Genomic DNA, 22,628 nt, shown 5'->3' with positions numbered 1-22,628 from the left:
CCCTGACTAACCCACCCTTTGCGAGTGTCAGGCCTCGGCCTTAGTTAGTCAGTTTTAAGGGCCTTGCTCCCTACCTAAAGATATATTCGGACTGAATCTATACTTTCGACTCCACTAGCTTTTCTAAAGGAATTGGGGTGTCCGAATCGTTTCTCGAGCATCAAACAAGGCTAGTCTTATTTGTCCTTAATTATTTGGTTTCTACGTTTGATTAACTATTAATATTGTTCCACTTGTAGTCTTATTTGATGATATATTAAAGTGTTGGATACCTCGAGTCTAATTCCCTCAAAAACTGATCTTTTTGCCCAAAACAGACTGAAAGTATTGGTAATAGCCCGAGAGTATTGATACTCCTGCAAAGGTTTAGATACTTTATATAAGGACCAATACTTTTAAACATTATGTTCTGCCTAGTTTCGATACTTTCTAGGAGTTTCGAAACTCTTGCCCAGAAAACATGATTTTACCCAAAAACGAAGAACAAGTATCGATACTATCCCTATAATATCGATACTCTACCTGCAAAAACCATAAAACAAGTATGAAAAACTCTTTTTTTCATAACCCAAAGATCCTAAGAGGTCCCCAATCATTCTTTAAGTCTTATGTGAAATTATGGGAGCATAACTAAGGCTTAGAAACATGTTGAAAACATTAAACATAAAATCTACCATGGAAGGCTAATAAACATGCTCATACTCAACTTTCAAGCTAAACTTCTTTCTAATGATCCTACAACTGGTATGAAAAAGATAATAATGTGTTACCTGGATTCTTTGGATGCTATAACCTCTCTCAAACAACTAGGAATCCACCTTTCTTTTACCTTTGGCTTTTGAACTCTCTTCAACCTCTTTCACTAACAAGGTATTTGAAATGAGTTATTTACTCAACTAGAGGTTGAATAAAACTTAAATACATTCCCTATAGCTCAAATCCTTTCTTAAAATGGCTTGAATAACTTAATTTCTTAAACCCATAAAAACCCAATTTTGAAAATCTAAACCAAAACTTGAAATTAAGGGCTCTAATGGAAGCTTACGAAATGATGGTTAAGATTCTTACCTTAATTTCTTCAATCTAAGCTTGAAATCTCAAAGGCTCTCACTTCTTTGCTGAACAGTGGGAGAGGAAAGGAAGAAGAGAAGAGAGGATATTTTGAGTTTGGTTTTCACGTGGAAATTTCTGGTCTTCAATCTAAGCTTGAAATCTCAAAGGCTCTCACTTCTTTGCTGAACAGTGGGAGAGGAAAGGAAGAAGAGAAGAGAGGATATTTTGAGTTTGGTTTTCACGTGGTAATTTCTGGAGAAGAAAGGGGTTTATCACCTTTAAAACAACTATGGGAAATTGCTAACTTGGTCCCTCTCCTTTTTTTTACCTCAAATTAGAACTACCACTTAGCTTAATTCTTGGGCCTACCTTAGAACCAATACTCTAAAGAATTGGTCTAATTTAGCTTGAAAAATCTAATGGGCTCTATTGACGGGTTTTGAGTTGACCGAAACTACTGACCCAAAAATCGGGGTATTACAGTCTATGTTGCACTGATACGGATACGGGGACAGGAAATGGCAATTTCTAAAATTACAGGGTACGGGGACGGCAAGGGTACGACATATAAAATAATTTTAAAATTATAAATAAAGTCAAATATCAAAACTCAAACCACAATATTAAGTTTAGTTGGGTTGGTGCATCATAATCCGGGATGTTTAGCCAAAGGCCATGAGAGACAGCGGTCGGAACACCCTCGCGGAGGCTGAAGGGGTATCCACGGATAAAGTCCGCACCCTCCCGATACGGGTCGTACAGGGTGTTGAAGAAGAAGGGGGTGGACGGGGATAACAGGTTCATAATGTGCTGCTCGAGTGCATTGATCGCTTTCCCAGATGGGTCCTTAGCAACCTAACAACAATAAAAACAAGACCCAAATCTCAGATCTTGACTTGCAGATTGATGTTCATCATGTAACATGAATATATAACATCCAAGATTTTAAAATTCCATAGCTGTACATCACAATGCAAGCAGTCCCTTAATAATTGTAAGGTATATTTTCATGATTTAGGAACGTGCAAAGCTGCCAAAAGTGCACTCCATGTGAAGGGAACTTTGTAGACACCATAATGAAGGGCACAGAGGAGATTCAACAAATGAGTTAATCCAAATCTCACATCAAAACAATAAAAGCATAGACCTTTTGTTTTGACCAAAATAACAGAAACCCACTACAAAAACACCACAAGAATTCAAATCAATGTAGAGATCCAAAAAATCGACTAAAATAGAAGGGAACTTACAAGGCAGTCATCATCAATGGTGAAAATATACTTCTTCTTGGAGACCATGTAACCAAAGCAACGTCAAGCATAGTCCTTGAAGGAAATGCATGAAGCCTTAGGACCGAGGATCCTATTGATGTCATTCCTGTTGTAAAGCTCGTAGTCAAATCCCTCGGGGACCTTGATGGTCTTGGAAGGATCACCATCTTGAACGATGATGAGATGGTAAGGCTGGAAGAAAGGCCTCCACATCTCAAGAAAGTCCAAGTTCCTTATGGTTGGTATAACGATGTCGAGCTCATCTTTCAGCAGAGCCACTGCTGCTGCTGCTGCTGCTGCTTGTGTTGCTGTTGCAGGCTCTGCCATTTTCACTGCAAAGAAGGAAAAACGAATAGAGAAACGGAGTTTTTAACCTTCTTGCAGTTTAATTGTTGGAGGATTACTGATCTGATTCGAGAGGGAAAGCTGCTATGCCAATATATATAGATGGTAATGGAGATTGAGGAGTCATGTGAGAAACGAGTGAAACGTCCCCAGCGAGCACCGAAACGTCCCCCTTATCGTTCGGCCGTACCGTGCCAGGGACGTTTCGGGTACTTGAAACGTCCTTCCTTTGTTGTCCCCGTGCAACATAGATTACAGTTATAGTCTTAAGATCCCCCAACTTAAACAACAACTTGCTTTCCAGTCTTGTGAATTGAGCCTGTTTCCTTAAACATCCTTAAGGGCTCTTCTGGAACCTCTACATTACAATCTCTCTGGAAGGAAATGGGCTGAAGAAACAAAATGAGAAGATAGAAAAGAGATTTTTTTTCCTTCCTGTTTTTATGGTACAAAATTGAAAAATACCAATAATATTCCTACATAAATAATCCTCTGCTGATCTGGTGTCATATGCACCTCAGATCAAGCATGATTAAATTCATGAAAATAATATATAAATATGATTGAGATGACATGCAACGATATAGAGGCAGCCACCTTTGAGCTTTCACATATATCCTCAAAGCTACCCAATTCCACTAATCGACTCTTCATACAAATATATAGAAAGGACTAGGGAGCAGACATGGAAGCAGGGAGGGAACTAGAAATAGAGCTGACATATGCCGGAGGAAGCAGGAAGGAGTTTGATTTCCTTATTTTGCTTTGAATTAGCCATTGTAATTAGGTGTGAGCAAAACTCGATCTAATTCGATTTCTCAAATTGAGTTATTTGGATTCTTTGATTTTTCAAGTTTGAGTCAGTTGAATTGTTCCATTCAAATAATCCGAATTACAAATTTTGATAAGTACAACTTGGGTCCCTAACAGTTTCAAAAATATGTAACTTGGTCCCTCTAAACAAAAATTACAAAAAAAAAATTAAAAAATATATAAAAATTACAAATATTTTGTAAATATTATAAAATATTAAAAATATATATAATCCTTAGAAAGTCTTTTGAAATATATAAAAATGTTAAATTATAAGAATTTCAAAATTGTTCCGTAATGATACATTTGAGGCTTTAACCAAATCAGTCATATTGTTGACAAGATATTAATCTGATGTTTTTCTTAATTTAACCCAAACAAATTTATTTGGCATGATCCAAATTTTATTTCACTCGATTCAACTTGAAAAAATTTCAAATTGAGTTAGGGTGATAAATATGACTCGTCAATTCGACTATCTTAATTTTTTTACTCAATTCAATTGAATACTCGCCTATAATTGCTATTTTAATATTTGAGCTCTTATACTTGACTCTTAATTTTGAATTTGTTGAAGCTTGACCTAGTTGGAATTTTTTTTCTGTTTATTATGGAAATATGCAAATTCTATTTATCTTGCATCAAGTAAATGGAGACTGAAATATAAATGTATAACTGCTTAAGAAATGAGGAATAAATGTGAAGGGGTGAAAGAATGGCCAAATATATGTGGCCAGAATCGCCCACATTCTAACCGATTCTTTAATAAAAGTGTGAAACTTTTAGCTGAGAATGAAATAAAATATGCATTCTTTGATTAATTATTAAGTAAGAAAGTGATGATAATTCGGTTCAGTGTTTCATATTAATTTTGGTTTTTACTTTTTGGATTTTATTTTCACAAAATGGATTAGTTTTATGATTTTCTTACATCATTTGCTTAAAGCTTTTTAGTCATTTTCATTTTTTTATAGGAGGTGGAGGCCTCGTTAAAAACCCCCTTCATGATTAAAGGAACACCGATCGGTTTTCCTTAATCAGCAGAAGGAGGAAAAGAGTGCCTCAAATTTCCTTAATAATTTAAAGATTACATAATGTTTAAAACAGACAGGCCCCTTACAAAAACAACCCGAAAACACCAAATAACACATCTAACATTAAGGAAAAAAATCAACCCAACAAAACAAAAGAAAACTACCCAATACCAGCCTTAGCTAAGGTATCTGCTTCAATATTAGCAGTTCTGTCCACCCATCTGATAGCACCCTGGAAAACCTTTATCATATTAGCAATTTCTTTGACTAAATCACGAAAACCTACAGGACAGTTATCCAAGTTCTTAACCTAATCCACTACGTGTTTGCTGTCAGATTCAACAATCCACCGAGTCTTAAAACTCTGAAGAATAGAATCAAAGATAATTAGACCCCTTTTGATGGCTATAAGTTCCAGCAAAGTAGGAGGGTCTGGACCAGCTGTTTCCTTGAAAGAACCCTTGATATCGCCAAACTCATCTCTTAATAGGCCACCTACACCACTTTTGCGCCAATCCTTGCAAACTGTTGCATCCACATTCAATTTTAAATAACCCTTAGGAGGGGGGATTCAGGAGATAACTTTATGGAACGAATTTGTAGTAGAATAGCAAGAATCTACGATAGATGGATCATTAATAATAGAGTCTTTAGAGATAGGTACATCGTTGAACTTAGCTAAGAACCATGAAGCTAGCCTAATCCTAGCCATGAAAAATAGCTCAACCTGATCTAAAGACCTTCCTTCGAACACCACTTCGTTTATGAATATCCAAATAGTCCAAAGCACTACTCCCGGAATTAAGGACCAAACAGAAGAAGCAGGCACCAATTCATACCAAGCAAGTAAAAATCCTTGAGCATTAACATGAAGAACCGAACTAAGTTTCCAAAACTTCATAAACTTATTCCAGAGGGACCATGCAACCGTTCAGGAGAAAAATAGATGAGTGTCAGATTCAAATTCTTTTTTGCACATAGGATAAGAAATTTCAACAATCCCCGAAACCCCTATTTTCTGTAATTCCAACTTTACCGCCAATCTTTGATGCGCTAATTGCCACATAAAAGTTTATACTTTTGGAGGGACCAGCCCCCTCCAAATACAAGTTTCCCAAAAATTTTCTTCTGCCGATTCAATAAAACAGGTCTTCAAACAAGAGTTGACAGAAAAAATACCTTCCCCGTTCCCTCTCCAAATCAAACCATCCTTGGACTCTTGGAGTATACTATAATTATGAATGAAGGTTAGAAAATTTGAAAACTGTTCATCTCCCAATCACACAGGTTTCTTCTCAACTGCACATACCAAAACCACCATGAAGATTTAAACTCACCAAACTCATTTAACATCCCAAACTGATTCAAAAAAAGAGATCTAGAGCCCAAATATCGAACCAAAACCTGATGCTCATCCCATTACTCACTTTAATTTGAAACATGCTTCGAACCTTCTCACCAAACTGATCATCTTTATAGGGATTATTAACCACCGATTTCCACAACCAAGAAGCATTATTTGGTAATTTGCTGTTGAAAAAAATCAGATTAGTGTTCAGATTGTATTTGGAACAAATCATCTTCTTCCAAATTGAATCCCTATCATTAGCAAACTTCCAAAACCATTTCTCTAATAATGACCTATTCATAAAATTAATGTTCAGCACACCCAGACCACCACAACCTTTTGGTTTACACACTGTAGACCAGTTTATCCAGTGTATTTTCTTAGACTCTGCAACACCTCCCCATAAAAAATAGCCATAATGGAATTTAACTTCGAATTCACTGCTGCTGGAATTTTAAACATAGACAGAAAGTAAGTAGGTAGAGAGCACAATACCGATTTCAACATTACCAATCTCCCTTCCAAAGAGAGTGTTCTTGCTTTCCAACCGGATAACATGTTAAAAAATTTCTGAACTACCGGATCCAACAAAGCAGAAGAATTTCTGTTTGCTCCAAGTGGCAGACCTAACTAATCAGACGGGAGAGTACCCATTGCGCACCCAAGATCATCTGCCCACTCCTTGATTTATTCCTCACCAATGTTGATTCCAAATATCTTGCTTTTGCTGAGATTAAGATGTAAACCGGACATAACTTCAAAAACTCTTAGAACTCTCTTTATGTTTAAAATTTGCGTCTTGGATGCATTGCATAAAATTATTAGGGCTTCTGCAAATTGAAGATGAGATAACATATAAGAACCGTCGTCTTTAACTACTACCAAACCACTGAACAGCCCCAAAGAGACAACCTTATGGAGCATTAGATTAAGAAGCTCTGCTATAAAATTAAACAACAGTGGGGAAAGGGAGCAGCCCTGACTAAGTCCTCTAGTCATTGGAAATTCCTCTGTGGGCACACCATTAACCAAAACTGACACTGAGGCTGTAGTCACACATCTTCTTATCCAACTGCACCATTTGTCTCCAAAACCCATTTTATCCATTACTTTGAAAAGAATATCCCAATCCACTGCATCATAAGCCTTCCTAAAATCAACCTTAAAAACGCATCACTTCAAACCTTTCTTTCTCCAAAAATCTATTCCTTCATTAGCTATAAAGGAGCAATCCAAGATTTGTCGATCGGGAACGAAGGCAAATTGCGAATCACTAATAACATCATCCATGCAACTCCTCAACCTTCTCGAAAGACATTTCGAAAGGATCTTGTACATTCCACCTACTAAACTAATAGGTCTGAAATCATCTAAACCGCCAATATTAGAACCCTTTGGGATGAGGGTTATGAAAGTGTGATTAATACCATGCTCCCAATTTTTCCCAAATAGAATTTATGAAAAAAATTCCAGAATACCGTCTTTCAATGTGGACCAAAACCTTTTGAAAAGTCCTATATTCAACCCATCCGGTCCTGGCGCTTTGTTGCTATCACATGAATTCAAAGCCTCCCACACTTCTTTTTCCGTAAACCTCTTCTTTAAAGTGATGCTCTGCTCTAAAGAGATTCTTATAAAATTCAGGTTCATTTCTTCCACTTCCAAAGTAGACTTTGAATTATAAGCTTCAAAAAAATGATCCCGGACACTCGCTTTGATTAGAATCGGATCATAAATAATTTCAGCTTTAACCTTGAGAGCATTCAATGAATTCAATCTCCTCCTAATTGTGGCACAAGTGTGAAAAATTTTTGTATTACGATCACCATCTTTTATCCATTTCACTCTTGAGTTTTGTATCCAAATATGCTCTTCAATCCTATATAATCTCCACAATTCTGATCTCAAAGAACGCAATTCAACTGCTGTTTCTGGACCCTTCACAACCTGCTGTTCTTGACAATCCTGCTCCAATTGATGAATCTTTACTTCTAAAGCAGAAATGGCAGCACCTGGAAACTGATCTCTCGTTCCAGACCAGTTTTTAATGGCTGATTTGGAGCTTCTAATAATGCTCAAAATACCAGCTCTTCTCTGACCATTCTTGCATTCTTTAATGGCAGCTTAAACGTTCTCATCAAACCCGAACTCATACATTAAATAATTGAACAATCTGAATGGTTTCTTACCCCAATTATCACCCCCACTCTGGAGCAAAATTGCATTGTGGTCAGAAATTGATCTCGGAAGTAAAAGTTAGGTGATATCCGAAAATGCAGAAGAGAAATTAATACTCAGCAAAAACCTATCCAATCTAACAACAGTAGGTTCTTCCCAGTTATTACCCCAAGTAAATCTTCCCCCAATTAATGGAATATCAATTAAACCCGATTGATGAACAAACTGCCTGAAAATCTCCATCGAATTTCTGTTTTGAGCTCTCCCATCCTTCTCCCCTTCTGTTAAATAAGCATTAAAATACCCTCCAACACAAAACGGAATAGTAATACCATTTAAAAACAAACAAAGCTCCTCAAAAAAACCTGTTTTCTCTTCCTCCACCGAAGGGACATATACATTGATAAACCCACATTTTAATTGATTCAATTTGAATTTACCTAGAATAGCAATAAATCTCCTATGAATCTGCTGGTTTTCTACCTCAAAAACAGTTTCATTCCAACAACTTAGTAAACCCCCTGATGAAACTTCTGCTGGAGATTCGATGTAGCCTTGAAGATTGTTCAGACCACTTCTTCTCAAAAAAGACCTTGGACAGACCTCCACTTTTGTTTCTTACAAAAAGAGAAAAGATGGTTTCTTCTCGGAAACCATTTTTTGAACAGCTTGATGCTTCTCTTTTTTCCCCAAGCCCCTGACATACCAAGACACAATTGCTATCTTTGGTCTCATAATAATAGACTAATACCAAGCTATTCCACAACTCAACAACCTACTCAACTAACCGTAGTTAAACCTTTCTCTAAGTTCTTGATTTTATCCAAGAAAGCTTCCTTCCCTTCTTTAAATGAAATGCCCAACATCTTGCTTATTTCCCAAGCTGCAAGAGCTTCCTTTAACAGCAAGGGAAATTCTGTGGATGTAATTGTGGAAACACTCACCTGTTCTAGAGCATCCATAATAAAGAGCCTTTTATATCTCCTTTTAATCCTCATGTTCCCTGCATCATTACGATCCTCTTCTGAATTATAATCCTCCTCGGGAATTTCAGATTGTGCATATCTTACAATAACAACACTATCTTCCTGCTTGAATGAAACCCCATCTATTGCAGAATTAATATCCTGCACACTTTCGAGCCAAATGTTCCTCTCCCTGGATCTTTTATAGACTCTCTTATAACTTCTTACCATCCTTCTTCCCACCGGAGCACTCTTCATAGATAAAGTATCTGCTGAACGATTTTCTAAAACACCCCCAAAACTTAACAAATTAGTACCTTCCACAGAACTCTCAAAAACTGTCTTCAATGCTGTGTTAGCCATCTTCCACTATTTTCTCAGTGGAATAGAACCCCTTTTTTCCTGCCTCCTTTGGGCTGCTTGGAAGAGGCATACAATGATTATGGCTTGAAAACCCAAGACCAGAAATTTGAACTGCTGGACCCGCAGGGATTAACTTCTTTAATGGAGAATTGGGCTCACTACTTTCAACTGTTTGGGCCTGAGAATTACAATTTGAATTAGTCAAATTTCTAATTCTCAAACCTGCAAACTCTCCCTTTTTAAAACTCCCAAAACTGTGCAGATCTGACATCTCTTCATTAATGCTTTGCCCATCCCTTCTTGTTCTAGGAGTCCTAAACCCTCTGCCAAAGTCAACAAAACCGGAAGAAGCTCCCTGTTCCATCCAGCTATCAACTTTCTTGCGTGCATCCTCAACCAACCGAACAGAACCTGTCATGTCAGTTGACTTTAAGCTGTCTGCTTTCATCTCCAATGACTCTGAGGCAGTTTCTTCTCCATCGGAAAAATTTTCCGGCGAGATACTTGAGAAAAAACCAGAAAAGATGGAAGTCGAACCCAGCTTGATTTTCACTTGATAGGATCTTCCATATGAACCTAATGTAATCACTTTAGTCATTTTCATACATCAAGTATAAATTAAATCAAAATGGATTTAGGTTCCGGTTTTTGGTTTTTTCAGTTATTTTACTCGGTCATGAGAAGGGCTCTTAGTTCACCACATTCTATCTGATATATATGTAACAAAGCAATGACCCTTAGTTTGAGACTTCCTATCAGTTTAAGTTAAACCAATTTATTTCTCTTTTTGAATACTTGTATTTCTATATAGCATTTTAAAAGTGTTGTATGGCTATTTTCTTTGATAATAATAAGACAACTTCTTCATTTAAATCATAATACTATAGGTTATCTTGACCTACTAATAGAGATGTTTGGGATCTGAACTTTAATCAATATATGCACTTACCACTATGCCAAATATTTGGGTGCTGTTATATTCTTCCATATGTAAAGACTTGTTTATGGAACATTGGGCCTGAGTATTGCGTTCTTCAGTTATTTATAGCATACGCTTGAAATGAAATCTTAAACTGCTAGATGAATGTATATGGCTGAGAGATGGAACTATGAAGGTAACCTTGTCGAAAGATTAGGGGCTATTTCCTTGAATGAGAGTATGAAGAAGCTCAGTGCTTCATGTAGTGATTGAAGCCAGTGTAGTTTTCACTTCACAATGCCAGGCAATGAATCGAGGTAGGGGATGATCATATCTGCCTATCCATCATCACGGACCGAGATTGCATTTCATTATTCTTAGTTTTCCGATATCAGTCGCCATTACCAACAATTTTTTTAATACTCGAGTATGCAACATCATAAAACTGTTTTCTTTTGTATTTAAGGTGAATGTTGGTAACCAGTGGATCACTTTGTCGGTTTTTGCAGGAAGCGAGTTCAATACTAGTGGCAGATGGAGTTTCGAGAGAGAAGATCCTAAAGAACTTTTGATGGCAACTTATAATTATTATATGTTGTACCATTGTTGAGGAACAGCTGACAATTACTCTACTTAACATAGCTAAGAATGAAAGCATGCTAGGCTAATAAACTCTATACATGGGAATTATTAATTCATTCCTCATCTTTTATTATATAAGTAAATTTTAGGTACATGATTTTAAATGTGTTATTCATTCCTTATGATTTAGATTGAATTACCAGAATAAATGAATATGGTTTATTTTAAGTATGTGTTATTTATTACTTGAATCTTTATTTATCTTTCTAATTTTAATCAGAATTTTTGTTAATTTTATTTTAAATTCATGTAATTATAAAAAAATAATAATAACATGAATGAAATGACTTCAATGATTAAAGGATTTGTTGTTATCCTTTGAGGTTTTGATTCGAGCGACATTTATATATAAGCGTTCATTGTCAAATAGTTGAATATATATTCTTGTATTTATAAAATATAATAATAACTAGAATAATTTTATAAAGGATAAATTATGTTTTTAGTAATTCAATTATTATTTTGGTTTTATTTTAATCATTCGATTATTTTTAAAAAAATTATCACTGATGTTACGTTTTGGTTTTATTTTGATCTCTCGTTATTAAAAATTAGTAAAATTACTAATATGATATATTTTTAGTGAACTTCATAGTGGCACATTAGTATCAGCGTTAAGTTAATTTTTAACAATAAATGACTTAAATGAAATCAAAATGAAGAATAATGATGATTTTGGAAAAATAAATTAATAATTAAAATAAATCTAATAATAATTGGGTGACTAAATGCATAGTTTACCTTTTTATGTATATTAGGGAACCAAAGAGGTTTAATATCTAATTATCATAGTATTATAATTTATTTCTCGTTTTATTCTGTACAAGTTTTGTCTCAACTCTCAACTACCCCTTTTATTATATTCTAGAGAAAATAACTTGAGTGACCGAAAATGTCTTATAATATATGATTTTAACCAATTTTTTTTTAATTTACAAAAATAACCAATGAATTCGCAATTCAGTTTCGAATTCGCAACACGAAAGCCAATTTACTGAATTCGCAACACCAAAGCCAATTTTGCAACACAGTTTCCGAATTCGCAACATAAAATTTGGAATTCGCACACAGAAGACGAATTCGAAACTAGAATTTAACAATTTCGCAACACGAATTTCTTTTTCGCAACTCGATTTTTAAATTCGCAACACGAGTTTTGTTTTCGCAACTCGATTTTCTAATTCGCAAAGCGAGTTTCAATTTCGTAACGCGAATTTCGTTTTCGCAACTCAATTTTCAAATTCGCAAGGCGAATTTAAATTTCAAAAATCAACTTTTAATTTCGCAATATAAATGTATATAGTATATCCCGTAAATCGCAACTCATAACCTAAACCCTTAAATCGCAACTCAGTCCCATCTCTATCCGTCCCCATCTCCGGTGACATCCGTCCCTATCTCCGGTGACCCCCCTCCATCTCCATCTTTCACAGCCACCCTCTCACAACCATTCACGACCACAAATGAAAAATCAACCACCGAGGGTTAGTTTTTTTTTAATTATTTTTATTTTGAAATTTTTGTATTATTATTAGATAATTAATCATTTTCATATTTAAATTGACGTTAAATTTACTCGTAATTTCAATATATAGATTAACCATTTCACTTAAATTTCTTAGTAAATTCATTCGGTTGCTGTCAATGCTGCTAAACAATTTAGTCTTTAACCCTGTGAAGTAAGTATTTGTCTTTGTTTTTTGGTTGAAGTAATGCATTTCATTCAAGCTTCAATTTGCAGAAGAATAGTAGTTTATTTCAAGAAACTTAAATTCGCAACACGAAAATCGCAACTTGAAAACGAAAATCACAACTCGAAAATGAAATTCGAGTTGCGAATTTCATTTTCGAGTTGTGATTTTCGTGTTGCAAATTTAAGTTTCAGAATAAACTACTCTTCTAGAATGTTGTCATTGAACCTGCACTAAACCTATATGATGTCCTTTTTGTTTATACTTATGCTTACTTCTGGAATGTTATCTGATGCATTTTGTGAACTATGATAGAATAATGACTTGGGTGAATACCGGGATAGTTCGAAACATATTTGACTATATTTTCCCTATTTAATATCATGTCTGTTTATTGTGTATAATTTGTAGTTTTTGGTATATTATTAGTATATCTAACTTAATATTTTTATTGTTTTTGTTAGGAATTTTTTTCGGCTGCATTGACTTTAAGGAATAAATTAAGCCTATCCACTACAATTGCGTCGACACTTACACCTATCCAAAGAAATTTGTTTGAGAATACTTGTTTTGGTTCATGGCTGAAAGTACAACATCCAAGTGGAGATGCTTTGCTGACTTATTTGTTTCTACAAACCATGACTAACGATCTACCTGAGGGGATACCACATGGCGATGAGGAGATATGGTTTCATTTTCCACCGGCGTATACTCGTTTTGGGCGGGAGGAGTTTTGCTTGGTCAATGGTCTACGTTTCGGATGACACAATGAATTAGGTCCGTACACTAGTCATATCGCCACCCCATCATGGTTATTTCGTGTTTTTCCTGACATGGCAAAGGTGATGACCACTTTACACGTCGACGATTTGAGAAGATTACTTCTTAAAGATGGTTTTACTCGAATAGATGACCTTAACGTTGTCTGAGTATGCCTTTTGTTACTTTTGTATGCCGACTTTTTAGCAAAACAGGGCAGACAACCTATTTTTAAGGATTTAATATTATTGGTAGATGACCTAGATGCATAGAACGTGTTTCCGTGGGGTTCATATATATGGAAAGCTACATGGAAAAAATTGTTGTCTGCCTTTGAGGACCGTCGTAGTTTGCATGGGCATGGTTCCAAATACACTTTGGTAGGCTTTATTTGGACCTTTAAGGTAAGAATTTCTATATAATGTTTCCAAAATTAATTATTTAACTATTACTAAAATTAATGTTTGTGTATTATATTGTAGATTTGGATATTTAAGGCATTTCCCAGCATGCGTACTTATGCCATCAAGAATTCAAATGATATTCCTAGGGCTATTACTTGGAAGAGGATCTGACAGTTGGATTGGGATGAGATACTACCATATATGACGATCGATGATGTAAGTAAACACAAATACTACCATATATAATCAATTTATTACTAGTAGACGTTTGACTTTATTTGGGCTTTTATATTGTTAGGAGGAAAACTATCTATTACAGACATTGATACCCACAGAGGCTGAGGTTGCCACGGATTGGTGGCAAGCTAGTAGGCGTTTTTTTATGGGACGGATGATGAGCACCCCCACTTTTTCATCGAGTAGATTCTCCACTTCAACACTGAGATCCATCACCTCATCGAGTCGATTCTCCACTTCGACACCGAGATCCATCACCTCATCGAGTCGATTATCCACTTCGACACCGAGATCCATCACCTCATCGAGCTGATTCTACACCTCGACACCGAGATCCATCAGCTCTAGCCGACTCTACACCTCGATACCTAGATCCATCACCTATTCCATCACATCATTGAGCCTCTTCTCCACCATCACCTCATGATAGGCGATCGACAAATATGCCATGATATTTATCTCCCCGTTCTCCACCTCTACGGGATGAGTTAGGTGCTTTACGTGATGAGGTCAGTGCTTTATGTGATGAGGTCGGTGCTTTACATGATGACAATGGTGCTTTATGTGATGAGGTAGGTGCTTTACGTGGTGAGGTAGATGCTTTACGTAATGGCAATGGTATTTTACGTGGTGAGGTAGATGCTTTACGTGATGAGGTAGGTGCTCTACGTGAGATTGTTTCATCGTTGCAGAATGAGATGCGTATTTTACGCGAGGAGGTAAGTTTGTTTAATTTTATAAAAAACACTATACTAAAAATGCAAATAACATTTTTTCGACATTATTTATTTATTTACTGATTTATGTATTAATTTATTTTTAGAGGCCCGATGATAATATGTTACATGATGACCACTATAATTCCGAGCCAGACGTTTTTCTTGCACGACGAGGTTCACGCATCAGACGTCGTGGACCTGCCATTACGTCTCATTTCACCCTAATAGTTCCAAGACTGCATAAGAAGAAGCCTGATCCACCTACCATTGTTCATGATTCACCTCTTATCATTCAAGAGGCCCCTCCCATTGTTCAGGATCCACCGCCCATCGTTCAGGATCCACCCCGCATCGTTTAGGATCCACATTCCATATTATGTAGACATATTGGTAAACCCCCTCTTGTTCCCGGTATGTTGGATATGATATGGCTTTCGTATCAGTTACCGATAAGTACCATTCCTCAGCAAAAGATATGTACACTATCAGACACAGTTAAGGATAATACCGTTTGGGCTAAGACCTCAGTTGATTTTTATCTACATGAGCGGAGCAAGGGGTGCTTCACCAACATATGCAAAATCGACAATACACATTTGTTTCTTGAGCGGTCTTGGTGGGGTGTTTTATTTGGGGTTGAAGATAATGACTATTTCGAATGGGAGTAAGTATTATATTCTTTTTATATTGATTTTGAGTATTTTTTTAATCTATTAAATTCACTAATAGATGTATTTTTTTTATAAACAACATATTGATGCATGGGTAACATAACTTCTTATTTTAAGAAAATTGAAGAAACTAAAAAAGACGTGATGGACTATTATACATTCGTCTTTTCACTCAGCTCACTTGCAGGATCAAAAAGATGCTTCATATACGTTAGGTAATGGCAAAACTATCATTTATCCTGATTGGTGGGAGGTCAATAAGGTTAGTATTTATTTTTGCATATTTAAAGGTGTTCATCAAATTTATTTGATGTGCGCAGTTGAAGCATTATTTATTTAATATTGTAGGTGTTTATCCCTATTATGGAACGTCGTCATTAGTTTCTCGTCGAGCTTCAGCTCCCATCACTAAAGATGATAGTATATGACAGCATGTTGAATTACATACCATTGTCTGATTTGGAAGATATTATTTGTAGGGGATGGATTGATCTTTTGTCTAAATACTTGGATGCGATTGCTTACTGGAGTAATTCAGGAAACGAGAAGCCGAAGAAGTTAAAAGTTACAATGATGAGAGACGAGACAACGCCACAACAAGCGTCAATAACCAGAGGGGATTGTGGTCTGTTTGTATGCATGTGCTTGGAACGTATGACGAGATGAGGCAATCAGTTTCTACCTTCGACAGATAGAGATATAGGTGCAGTAGAGTTGTGGTTTTGACATGTTATGGCTAGAGAGATATATGCGAGATGTTGCCTACCTACATCCAGTGGTTGATATGCGACAGTATGACCATGTGAGAATTTCCTTTTGTCTTAGTTCATTACTTTCATCTTATTTCTTTGGGAAAGTGTAAAAGTGTTTTGGGAATTTGTAACCAGATGATGGCTATTATGCTTATGTATTTGTATGTTCGCAGGCTTTCTTCATGTTTATGATGCATTCCACACCTAATCAAGTGTTGCATAGACTTCTTGCTATATTAAAAAAAAGAAGGATTTGTTACCTCTTACCAAAATTTATGCTACTGATGTACAGGTCTGATGTTGAAGAAGGGGGTGAGACAATATTTCCTACAGCCAAGGGAAATATTAGTGTTGTGCCATGGTGGAATGAATTGTCTGATTATGGTAAATAGGGTCTTGCATTGAAGCCTAAAATGGGTGATGCATTGTTGTTCTTGAGCATGAGACCTGATGCCATACTAGATCCTTCAAGCTTGCATGGTTTGCAGCCGATCCCCCTTTCCCACCTTTTTTTTCATGTTATATCATTAGTTGTGGTTCAAGAATGCTTAAGAGAGATTACATTTCCATATGAAAAAATAGTTGAATTCTTATCCATAGTCGTGCCATTCATTTTCGACACTTATGTGCATAATGCTTCTCTTTTTATCAAAGCAACTTTTAGATGTATTGTTAATTTAACAGTGTGTGATATGGGTGATTATAGGTGTATGCCTTGTAATTACGGGGAACAAATGGTCATTTACAAAGCGGATGCATGTTGAAGAATACAAGGTTTAAGTTTTCTGTACAAAAGGTACTTGTAATGAGTCCCTTGCTGGGAAAGTGTACCCTTTAGACTCAGGTGTCGGATCCAATATTCTTTCATTTGATGGTGTTTGTATCTTTTGACATACCTGGTTGAGAAGTACTATATTTTCCTATGGTTTTGCTTGGAAATACTTGAACTAGTGAGAAAGATATGATGCCTTATTTTGATAGATTTGTACAATAATTGAATCTGTATTATGTTGAAGGCAAACTATTAAAAGACCCATTAAAGGTTGCGAATTTCATTTTCGAGTTGCGAATTCGATTTTCGAGTTGCGAATTTTAATATCGAGTTGCGATTTTCGTGTTGTGAATTTTCGAATTCAATTTTCATGTTGCGAATTCAATTTTCGAGTTGCAAATTTTCACTAGGCAAATTTTCCTACTAATCATACTTGTTTAGTTATTACAAAACTAAAGTTCAAGCGTCTGGAGAAGTTCACAATAACCATCTTTTTTTCTAGTTTCACATTCAAGGCAAACACCTTCAAAAAGATAACAGACAACAATCCTGATATGTGAGAATGAATCAAGTGATGTCATGAGTACAACTTAATAATGCATGCTTAACTGCAAAAATGTATGCATCCACACATAAAATATACATAAAGTTGTTAATATAGTAATATAATAAGTGTTATAGAATCATGAATACATAATACAACGTTTGCATCTAAAAATCACCTAAGTTAATAGTACCAAAAGGTGAAGGCGATTGTGATTGGGATTTTGATTGCGATTTTGATTTTCCTTTACTTGGCACCATATGAGCTTTGGATTTTGATGAAGATTCATATTTTGGTGGAGGAAAAGATGATTGTGATGGCACTGGTGATCCACATGTTAACCTTGTATGACCACTTTCCTTGCACCGTCTACATGTCGATATCTTCTTCTCTTCACCCTTAGACGGTATACGATCATGATTTTTTTGGTCGGCCAGGTAGCCTTCTGTCCATGAATGGTGGCAAAATTGTTTATAAGTCATATGGTATGTCTCACTTAGAAGGATGTGGAATAGGGTAGACAATATCGGTACAAGTCTGTCGATATACTTCTATAGTGTAGCAATCCATAGCGTATGCGCTTGAATCATCTTAGTTTAGATGAAGAGCAACTTTTATAACATGGCCACACGAATAACCAGATGTTGCCATTTCATACAACTACACGTCTTTACATTTAGATCGACAATCCTATTTAAGTTATTATCCAAGACTTCAAACAAAGTGTTTGAACATGGTTTAACTCTCTATGACGTTGACTTCACAACTTGTTTCGTTATCTTTTTTTCAGTCCATGGTGAAGATATTAAATTTTTTTACCCATTTTTATTATTATTTATTATAATTATAATTATTATTATTATTATTATTATTAATATATATTATTTATTAATATTACAAAACCCAAATCGAGGCCCAACAGACTGGCCCAAACAAAACAAAAAAAACCCTAAAACCCATTTAGGGTTTATATCTCAGCCAGCCGCCGCTTTGCTTCTCAGCCGTTGGATCTAACTTAGATCCAACGGTCCAGATGGTGCCAGACGAAACCTTAGGGTTATGATACCCTAGGGACTACACCAGCTGCCGCCGCTCCACGTCGCTCCAGCCGCTGCCACGCCCCAACTGAAGGCTCCAGAAGTTCCAACGCCAGCCGTCCACGTTATGGCCATGGGGTGAGTCACCACTGGGAGTCCGGTGACTCACCGAAGGGTACTCTTTTACCCGGTCCGATGGCCACACCGGTGATGGCTATAAAGCCATCACCCCATCTGCAAAGAAAAAAAACAGACCGAGAGAGACAGAAACCGAGAGCAAAGATACAAAAATAGAAACCAACTCACAACAACCAGCAACCAAAAACAAAAGAAAAGGGAGGAGAGAAGCTTACCGAGGAAGCTACGATCACCGGACCTCTTCAAACATCACCAAAACCTTCGAAAATCGAAGGTACTTTATTAGATTTGCTCCGATTAGGAGCGTTTTAAAAGAAAGGAACACCGGAACCGTCATTAGGACGGTCCGATCTACATAATGGTGTAAAAATAAATTTTTCTTGCCACCGGATGCGGTGGCCGGCGGTGAGAGTCACGGCGGCAGACGGCTGCCGTCCGGTGACCGGCTTCCCTCCGATGAGGGAAGCTAGAGAGAAGGGAGAATTTTTATTCTCTCTCAGTTAGAGAGAGAAATGAAAAAAAAATGAGATATGGCCCGAAGGGCCATCCGGATTTGGCTTTAAATAGCCCTTCCCGAACGACGTCGTTTCGGGGAGGGCTATTTGTGTAATTTTTAATTGTTAAATCCCGTCCGCCATCCCTTGAATTTGTAATCCTTACATTTTAGTCACTAAATCGAGTTTATAATCCTTTTAATTCAGATCTTTAATTTTAATTTTATTTATTTTAGTCCTTTATATTAAAATAATATATTTAGGGTAAATAACAGATTTAGTCCGTTATTTTAAATAATTAATATTTTAATCTGAATAGTATGTTTTAATTTATTTTATTCTAATATCTGAATTTTATATAATTTTATTTTAGTCACTAAATTAATAAATAAGAAAATAGCATGTTTAATCCCTATAATTTTGATTAATTATGAATTAGGTATTTAATTTTAATTTTAATATAATTTAATCACTAATTATAAATATTTTCATTTATTTTACTGCTTTTAAATATATAGTTCTAATTGTATTTTTATTGTTTTAATTTTACTTGTTTATATATTTAAATATTTTTATTATTATTATGTAGTCATAAATATATATATAATAAATAATAATTTATTTTGTTTTATTTTTTTAAATAAAATAATTTTAATATTTATATTTCAATATCGAAGAAAAGGGCAGTCTTAATACAACTGGATGTCCTATTCTGGTATTTTAGAAATAAATGCTATAAAAAATTATTATTTAATTTTATTTAAATTAATATTTATTAATATCAAAGAAAAGAGCTGTCTTAAGGCACTTAGAAGTCATTTTTCCGATATTTTTAAATATTTTTTATATAATTTTGAAATAATAGGATTATAAATTAAATATATTTTAAATTTTTTTAATTTCTAATAATAGAGACAATTTATAATTAAAAAGTGCCAATTTTGGGCGTTGTAGGGGTGCTTATCCTTCCCTAAACGTAACCGACCACGAATCCCTTTTTATTATTAAAAAGAACAAATTTTTGGTTAAAACGCAGATCAATTTATCTTTTAACTGATGTTTTCTTAAAACTCTTTTAAAAGATAATTTTTTAGGTATTCGACCTACCTAACCCAAAAGGCCGATGGCGACTCCCAAATTATTTTCAAAAACCATTTATTCACATCAATTTTACCGCCAAATAAATATTTCGTACCTGGACGAAAACCGGTTACGACAGCTTGGCGACTCCGTTGGGGACTGGTCAAACTTTAAAACCAATTATAAATTGTCTCTATCAGTTAGAAATTAAAATTCTTATATTTAATTTTTAATTATTTTCTTTCAAATTATTTTTTTATTTTATTTAGATATTTTTTTTATTTTATTTTTCTGTTTGTTGTTTGAACATTTCTCCTCACACACAACACTTGCATTGCATAACATAAAGCTCTATAATTGAGTTTGTCCTTTTTAAGTGGGAGTGAAAGCGACGTCTTCGTGAGAATTTATTCTCCGTGTCAGACCTAGCAAGTAACTTTCGGGGTTCATATGCTCTATGTCTTCGTGAGAATTTATTCTCCGTGTCAGTCATAGAGAAATGTGTCCCCTCGAATTGAACTCGATCCACTTTAGTCTGTGATGGATTAGGATTGAGGGTTAATAGCCCAAGGGGGCACTAACAAGGACAATTCGGGTACCTTTATTCTTAGAACTGAAGCCTTACATATAATAAACCCTAGAAACTCTTCCGATCTGAAGCCATGCTGAAATTTTGTCCAAAATAGGTGTACACACAGGAGAAATGAATTCTAGCTTTCCTTTTAATTTATTTATTTTCTTACTGATTAAATTACATGTATATTTAAATTATTTAAATTATGAAAAAGCATGTTTAAATAAAAATATTTATTAGATATTATTATTAAATTTCTTTATTATGTAAACTAATTCATTTCTTTTTGTGTGTTCTTTATTTTTTCTGTTTGCATAGCATCATACAGGATAAAAGACATTGATCCTCGTGTTAATTGTCTCATTGGAAAGCTTTCATCCATGGATAAAAAGTGTTCAAATCAAATAATTCTAAACTCAGAAGTAAGACAGTGGGCTGAGGACTTACAAAGACTAGGAGGAGACAGTCTGCAGGATGATTATGTATCTGACTTGGCCAGTTATGCTCCAGTTTCGCTAAAAAGAAATGATATGCAAGATTTGCGAAGCATTTGGGAAAGTTGGGATTCAAACAAAAAAATTGCAGTTTTATCAGACTTACGGAGACATCCCATATTTGCTCTATGTCGAAGTTGATGATGAATTACTCAGAGCCCTAATTCAATTCTGGAATCCAGGGTACAATTGCTTCACTCTCAATAAGGAGGACTTGGTCCCTACTATTGAAGAGTACACAACTTTGCTACATATAGAAGGGGCTTTGGAGAATCGAATCTATTCAAAGTCAATTAAAACTCAACCCTTTCGAGTTAAATTAGCAAAGATTGCCGGGGTACGAGAAGAATGGGTGGCATCCCGTACAAAACAAAAAGGCGAAAGCGAAGGCATTGCTTGGACCAACATTAAAGAACTTATTCAGAGTCATCCAGACACTAAAGTACGATTCGATCTATTTGCTCTGAGTATGTATGGTATGGTCATCTTCCCAAAAGTATTGGGATATATTGAAGCTGCAGTAGTAGATTTGTTTGAACAGCTACAAAAAAAGATTAATCCTGCCTCTACAATTCTAACAGAGACTTTCAGATCGTTAAATGCTTGTAGAAAGCTAGGAGGTGGACGATTCTCAGGGTGTACCCAGTTGTTATATGTTTGGATCCGTAGCCATTTTTGGAGGACATAAAAGACTTCATACCGACGCTTTAATACGGATTATTCACCATTAAAAGAATTTCTGGAGCAAGAATGGCCGAAAGAAATTAAGAAAGATATGTGGATTAATGCTTTTCGAAATCTGCAAAGCAATGACATTGTTTGGCGAGCCCCGTGGCAAATCCAAAGGGAATTCTTTTACAAATGTGGTGATTACAATTGGATAATGCTGCTCGGATTATGGGGAGGAATTGGATATGCACCACTTCTGGTCATAAGACAATATGAAGGTCGTCAATTTGTACCTGTTACCGTTGGATTACATTCATCTGAGTTCGCATTCCACAACAAAAATTATAAAAGAAATATCATGGAAGCTGTTACAGCTTGGAAAACAACTTTTTGTATCCGAGCTAAAGCAGCAAAAGAAATGCTAACTCCTGATTATGAGGAATGGAGATCTGTCAAGAAAAATGAAAATATTCCTCTACCAGATCAAAATGAGGATATCTCTATGGAAGATGGCATTAAGGTGGTTCCATCAGAAATTGAAATCTTGAGAGCTGAGTTTGAAGCATAAAGAGGAGGCTGGTCAAGAGAATTAGAGCAAATGAGACGAGATAAAGCTATGTTGGGTGTTGATATTGACTTTCATTCATCACAATGTGCAATGT

General features: G+C 35.5%; 2 protein-coding genes across 2 annotated transcripts in view; both read left to right on the top strand.

Moving 5' to 3' along the window:
- LOC120143895 (fruit protein pKIWI502-like) overlaps positions 1-11,014 on the top strand; it is a 37,118-nt gene extending 26,104 nt beyond the window's left edge. The window contains exon 6 of the mRNA XM_039158101.1: positions 10,799-11,014. Within this exon, the coding sequence (XP_039014032.1) occupies positions 10,799-10,861 (63 nt within the window). The 3' untranslated portion in view covers positions 10,862-11,014. The remainder of the gene's footprint in view (positions 1-10,798) is intronic.
- A 4,616-nt stretch (positions 11,015-15,630) lies between these two features.
- LOC120143894 (probable prolyl 4-hydroxylase 10) lies at positions 15,631-16,944 on the top strand. Its single transcript, XM_039158100.1, has 4 exons — positions 15,631-15,674; positions 15,951-16,037; positions 16,457-16,548; positions 16,871-16,944. Exons 1-4 carry the CDS (start codon positions 15,631-15,633, stop codon positions 16,942-16,944), a joined length of 297 nt encoding a protein of 98 aa, XP_039014031.1.
- The last annotated feature ends 5,684 nt before the right edge of the window (positions 16,945-22,628 follow it).

This window comes from Hibiscus syriacus, unplaced genomic scaffold (genome assembly GCF_006381635.1).
Source record: "Hibiscus syriacus cultivar Baekdansim isolate YM2019G1 unplaced genomic scaffold, ASM638163v2 tig00110864_pilon, whole genome shotgun sequence".
NCBI lineage: Eukaryota > Viridiplantae > Streptophyta > Magnoliopsida > Malvales > Malvaceae > Hibiscus > Hibiscus syriacus.
This window is presented reverse-complemented; position numbering and strand designations above follow the sequence as displayed.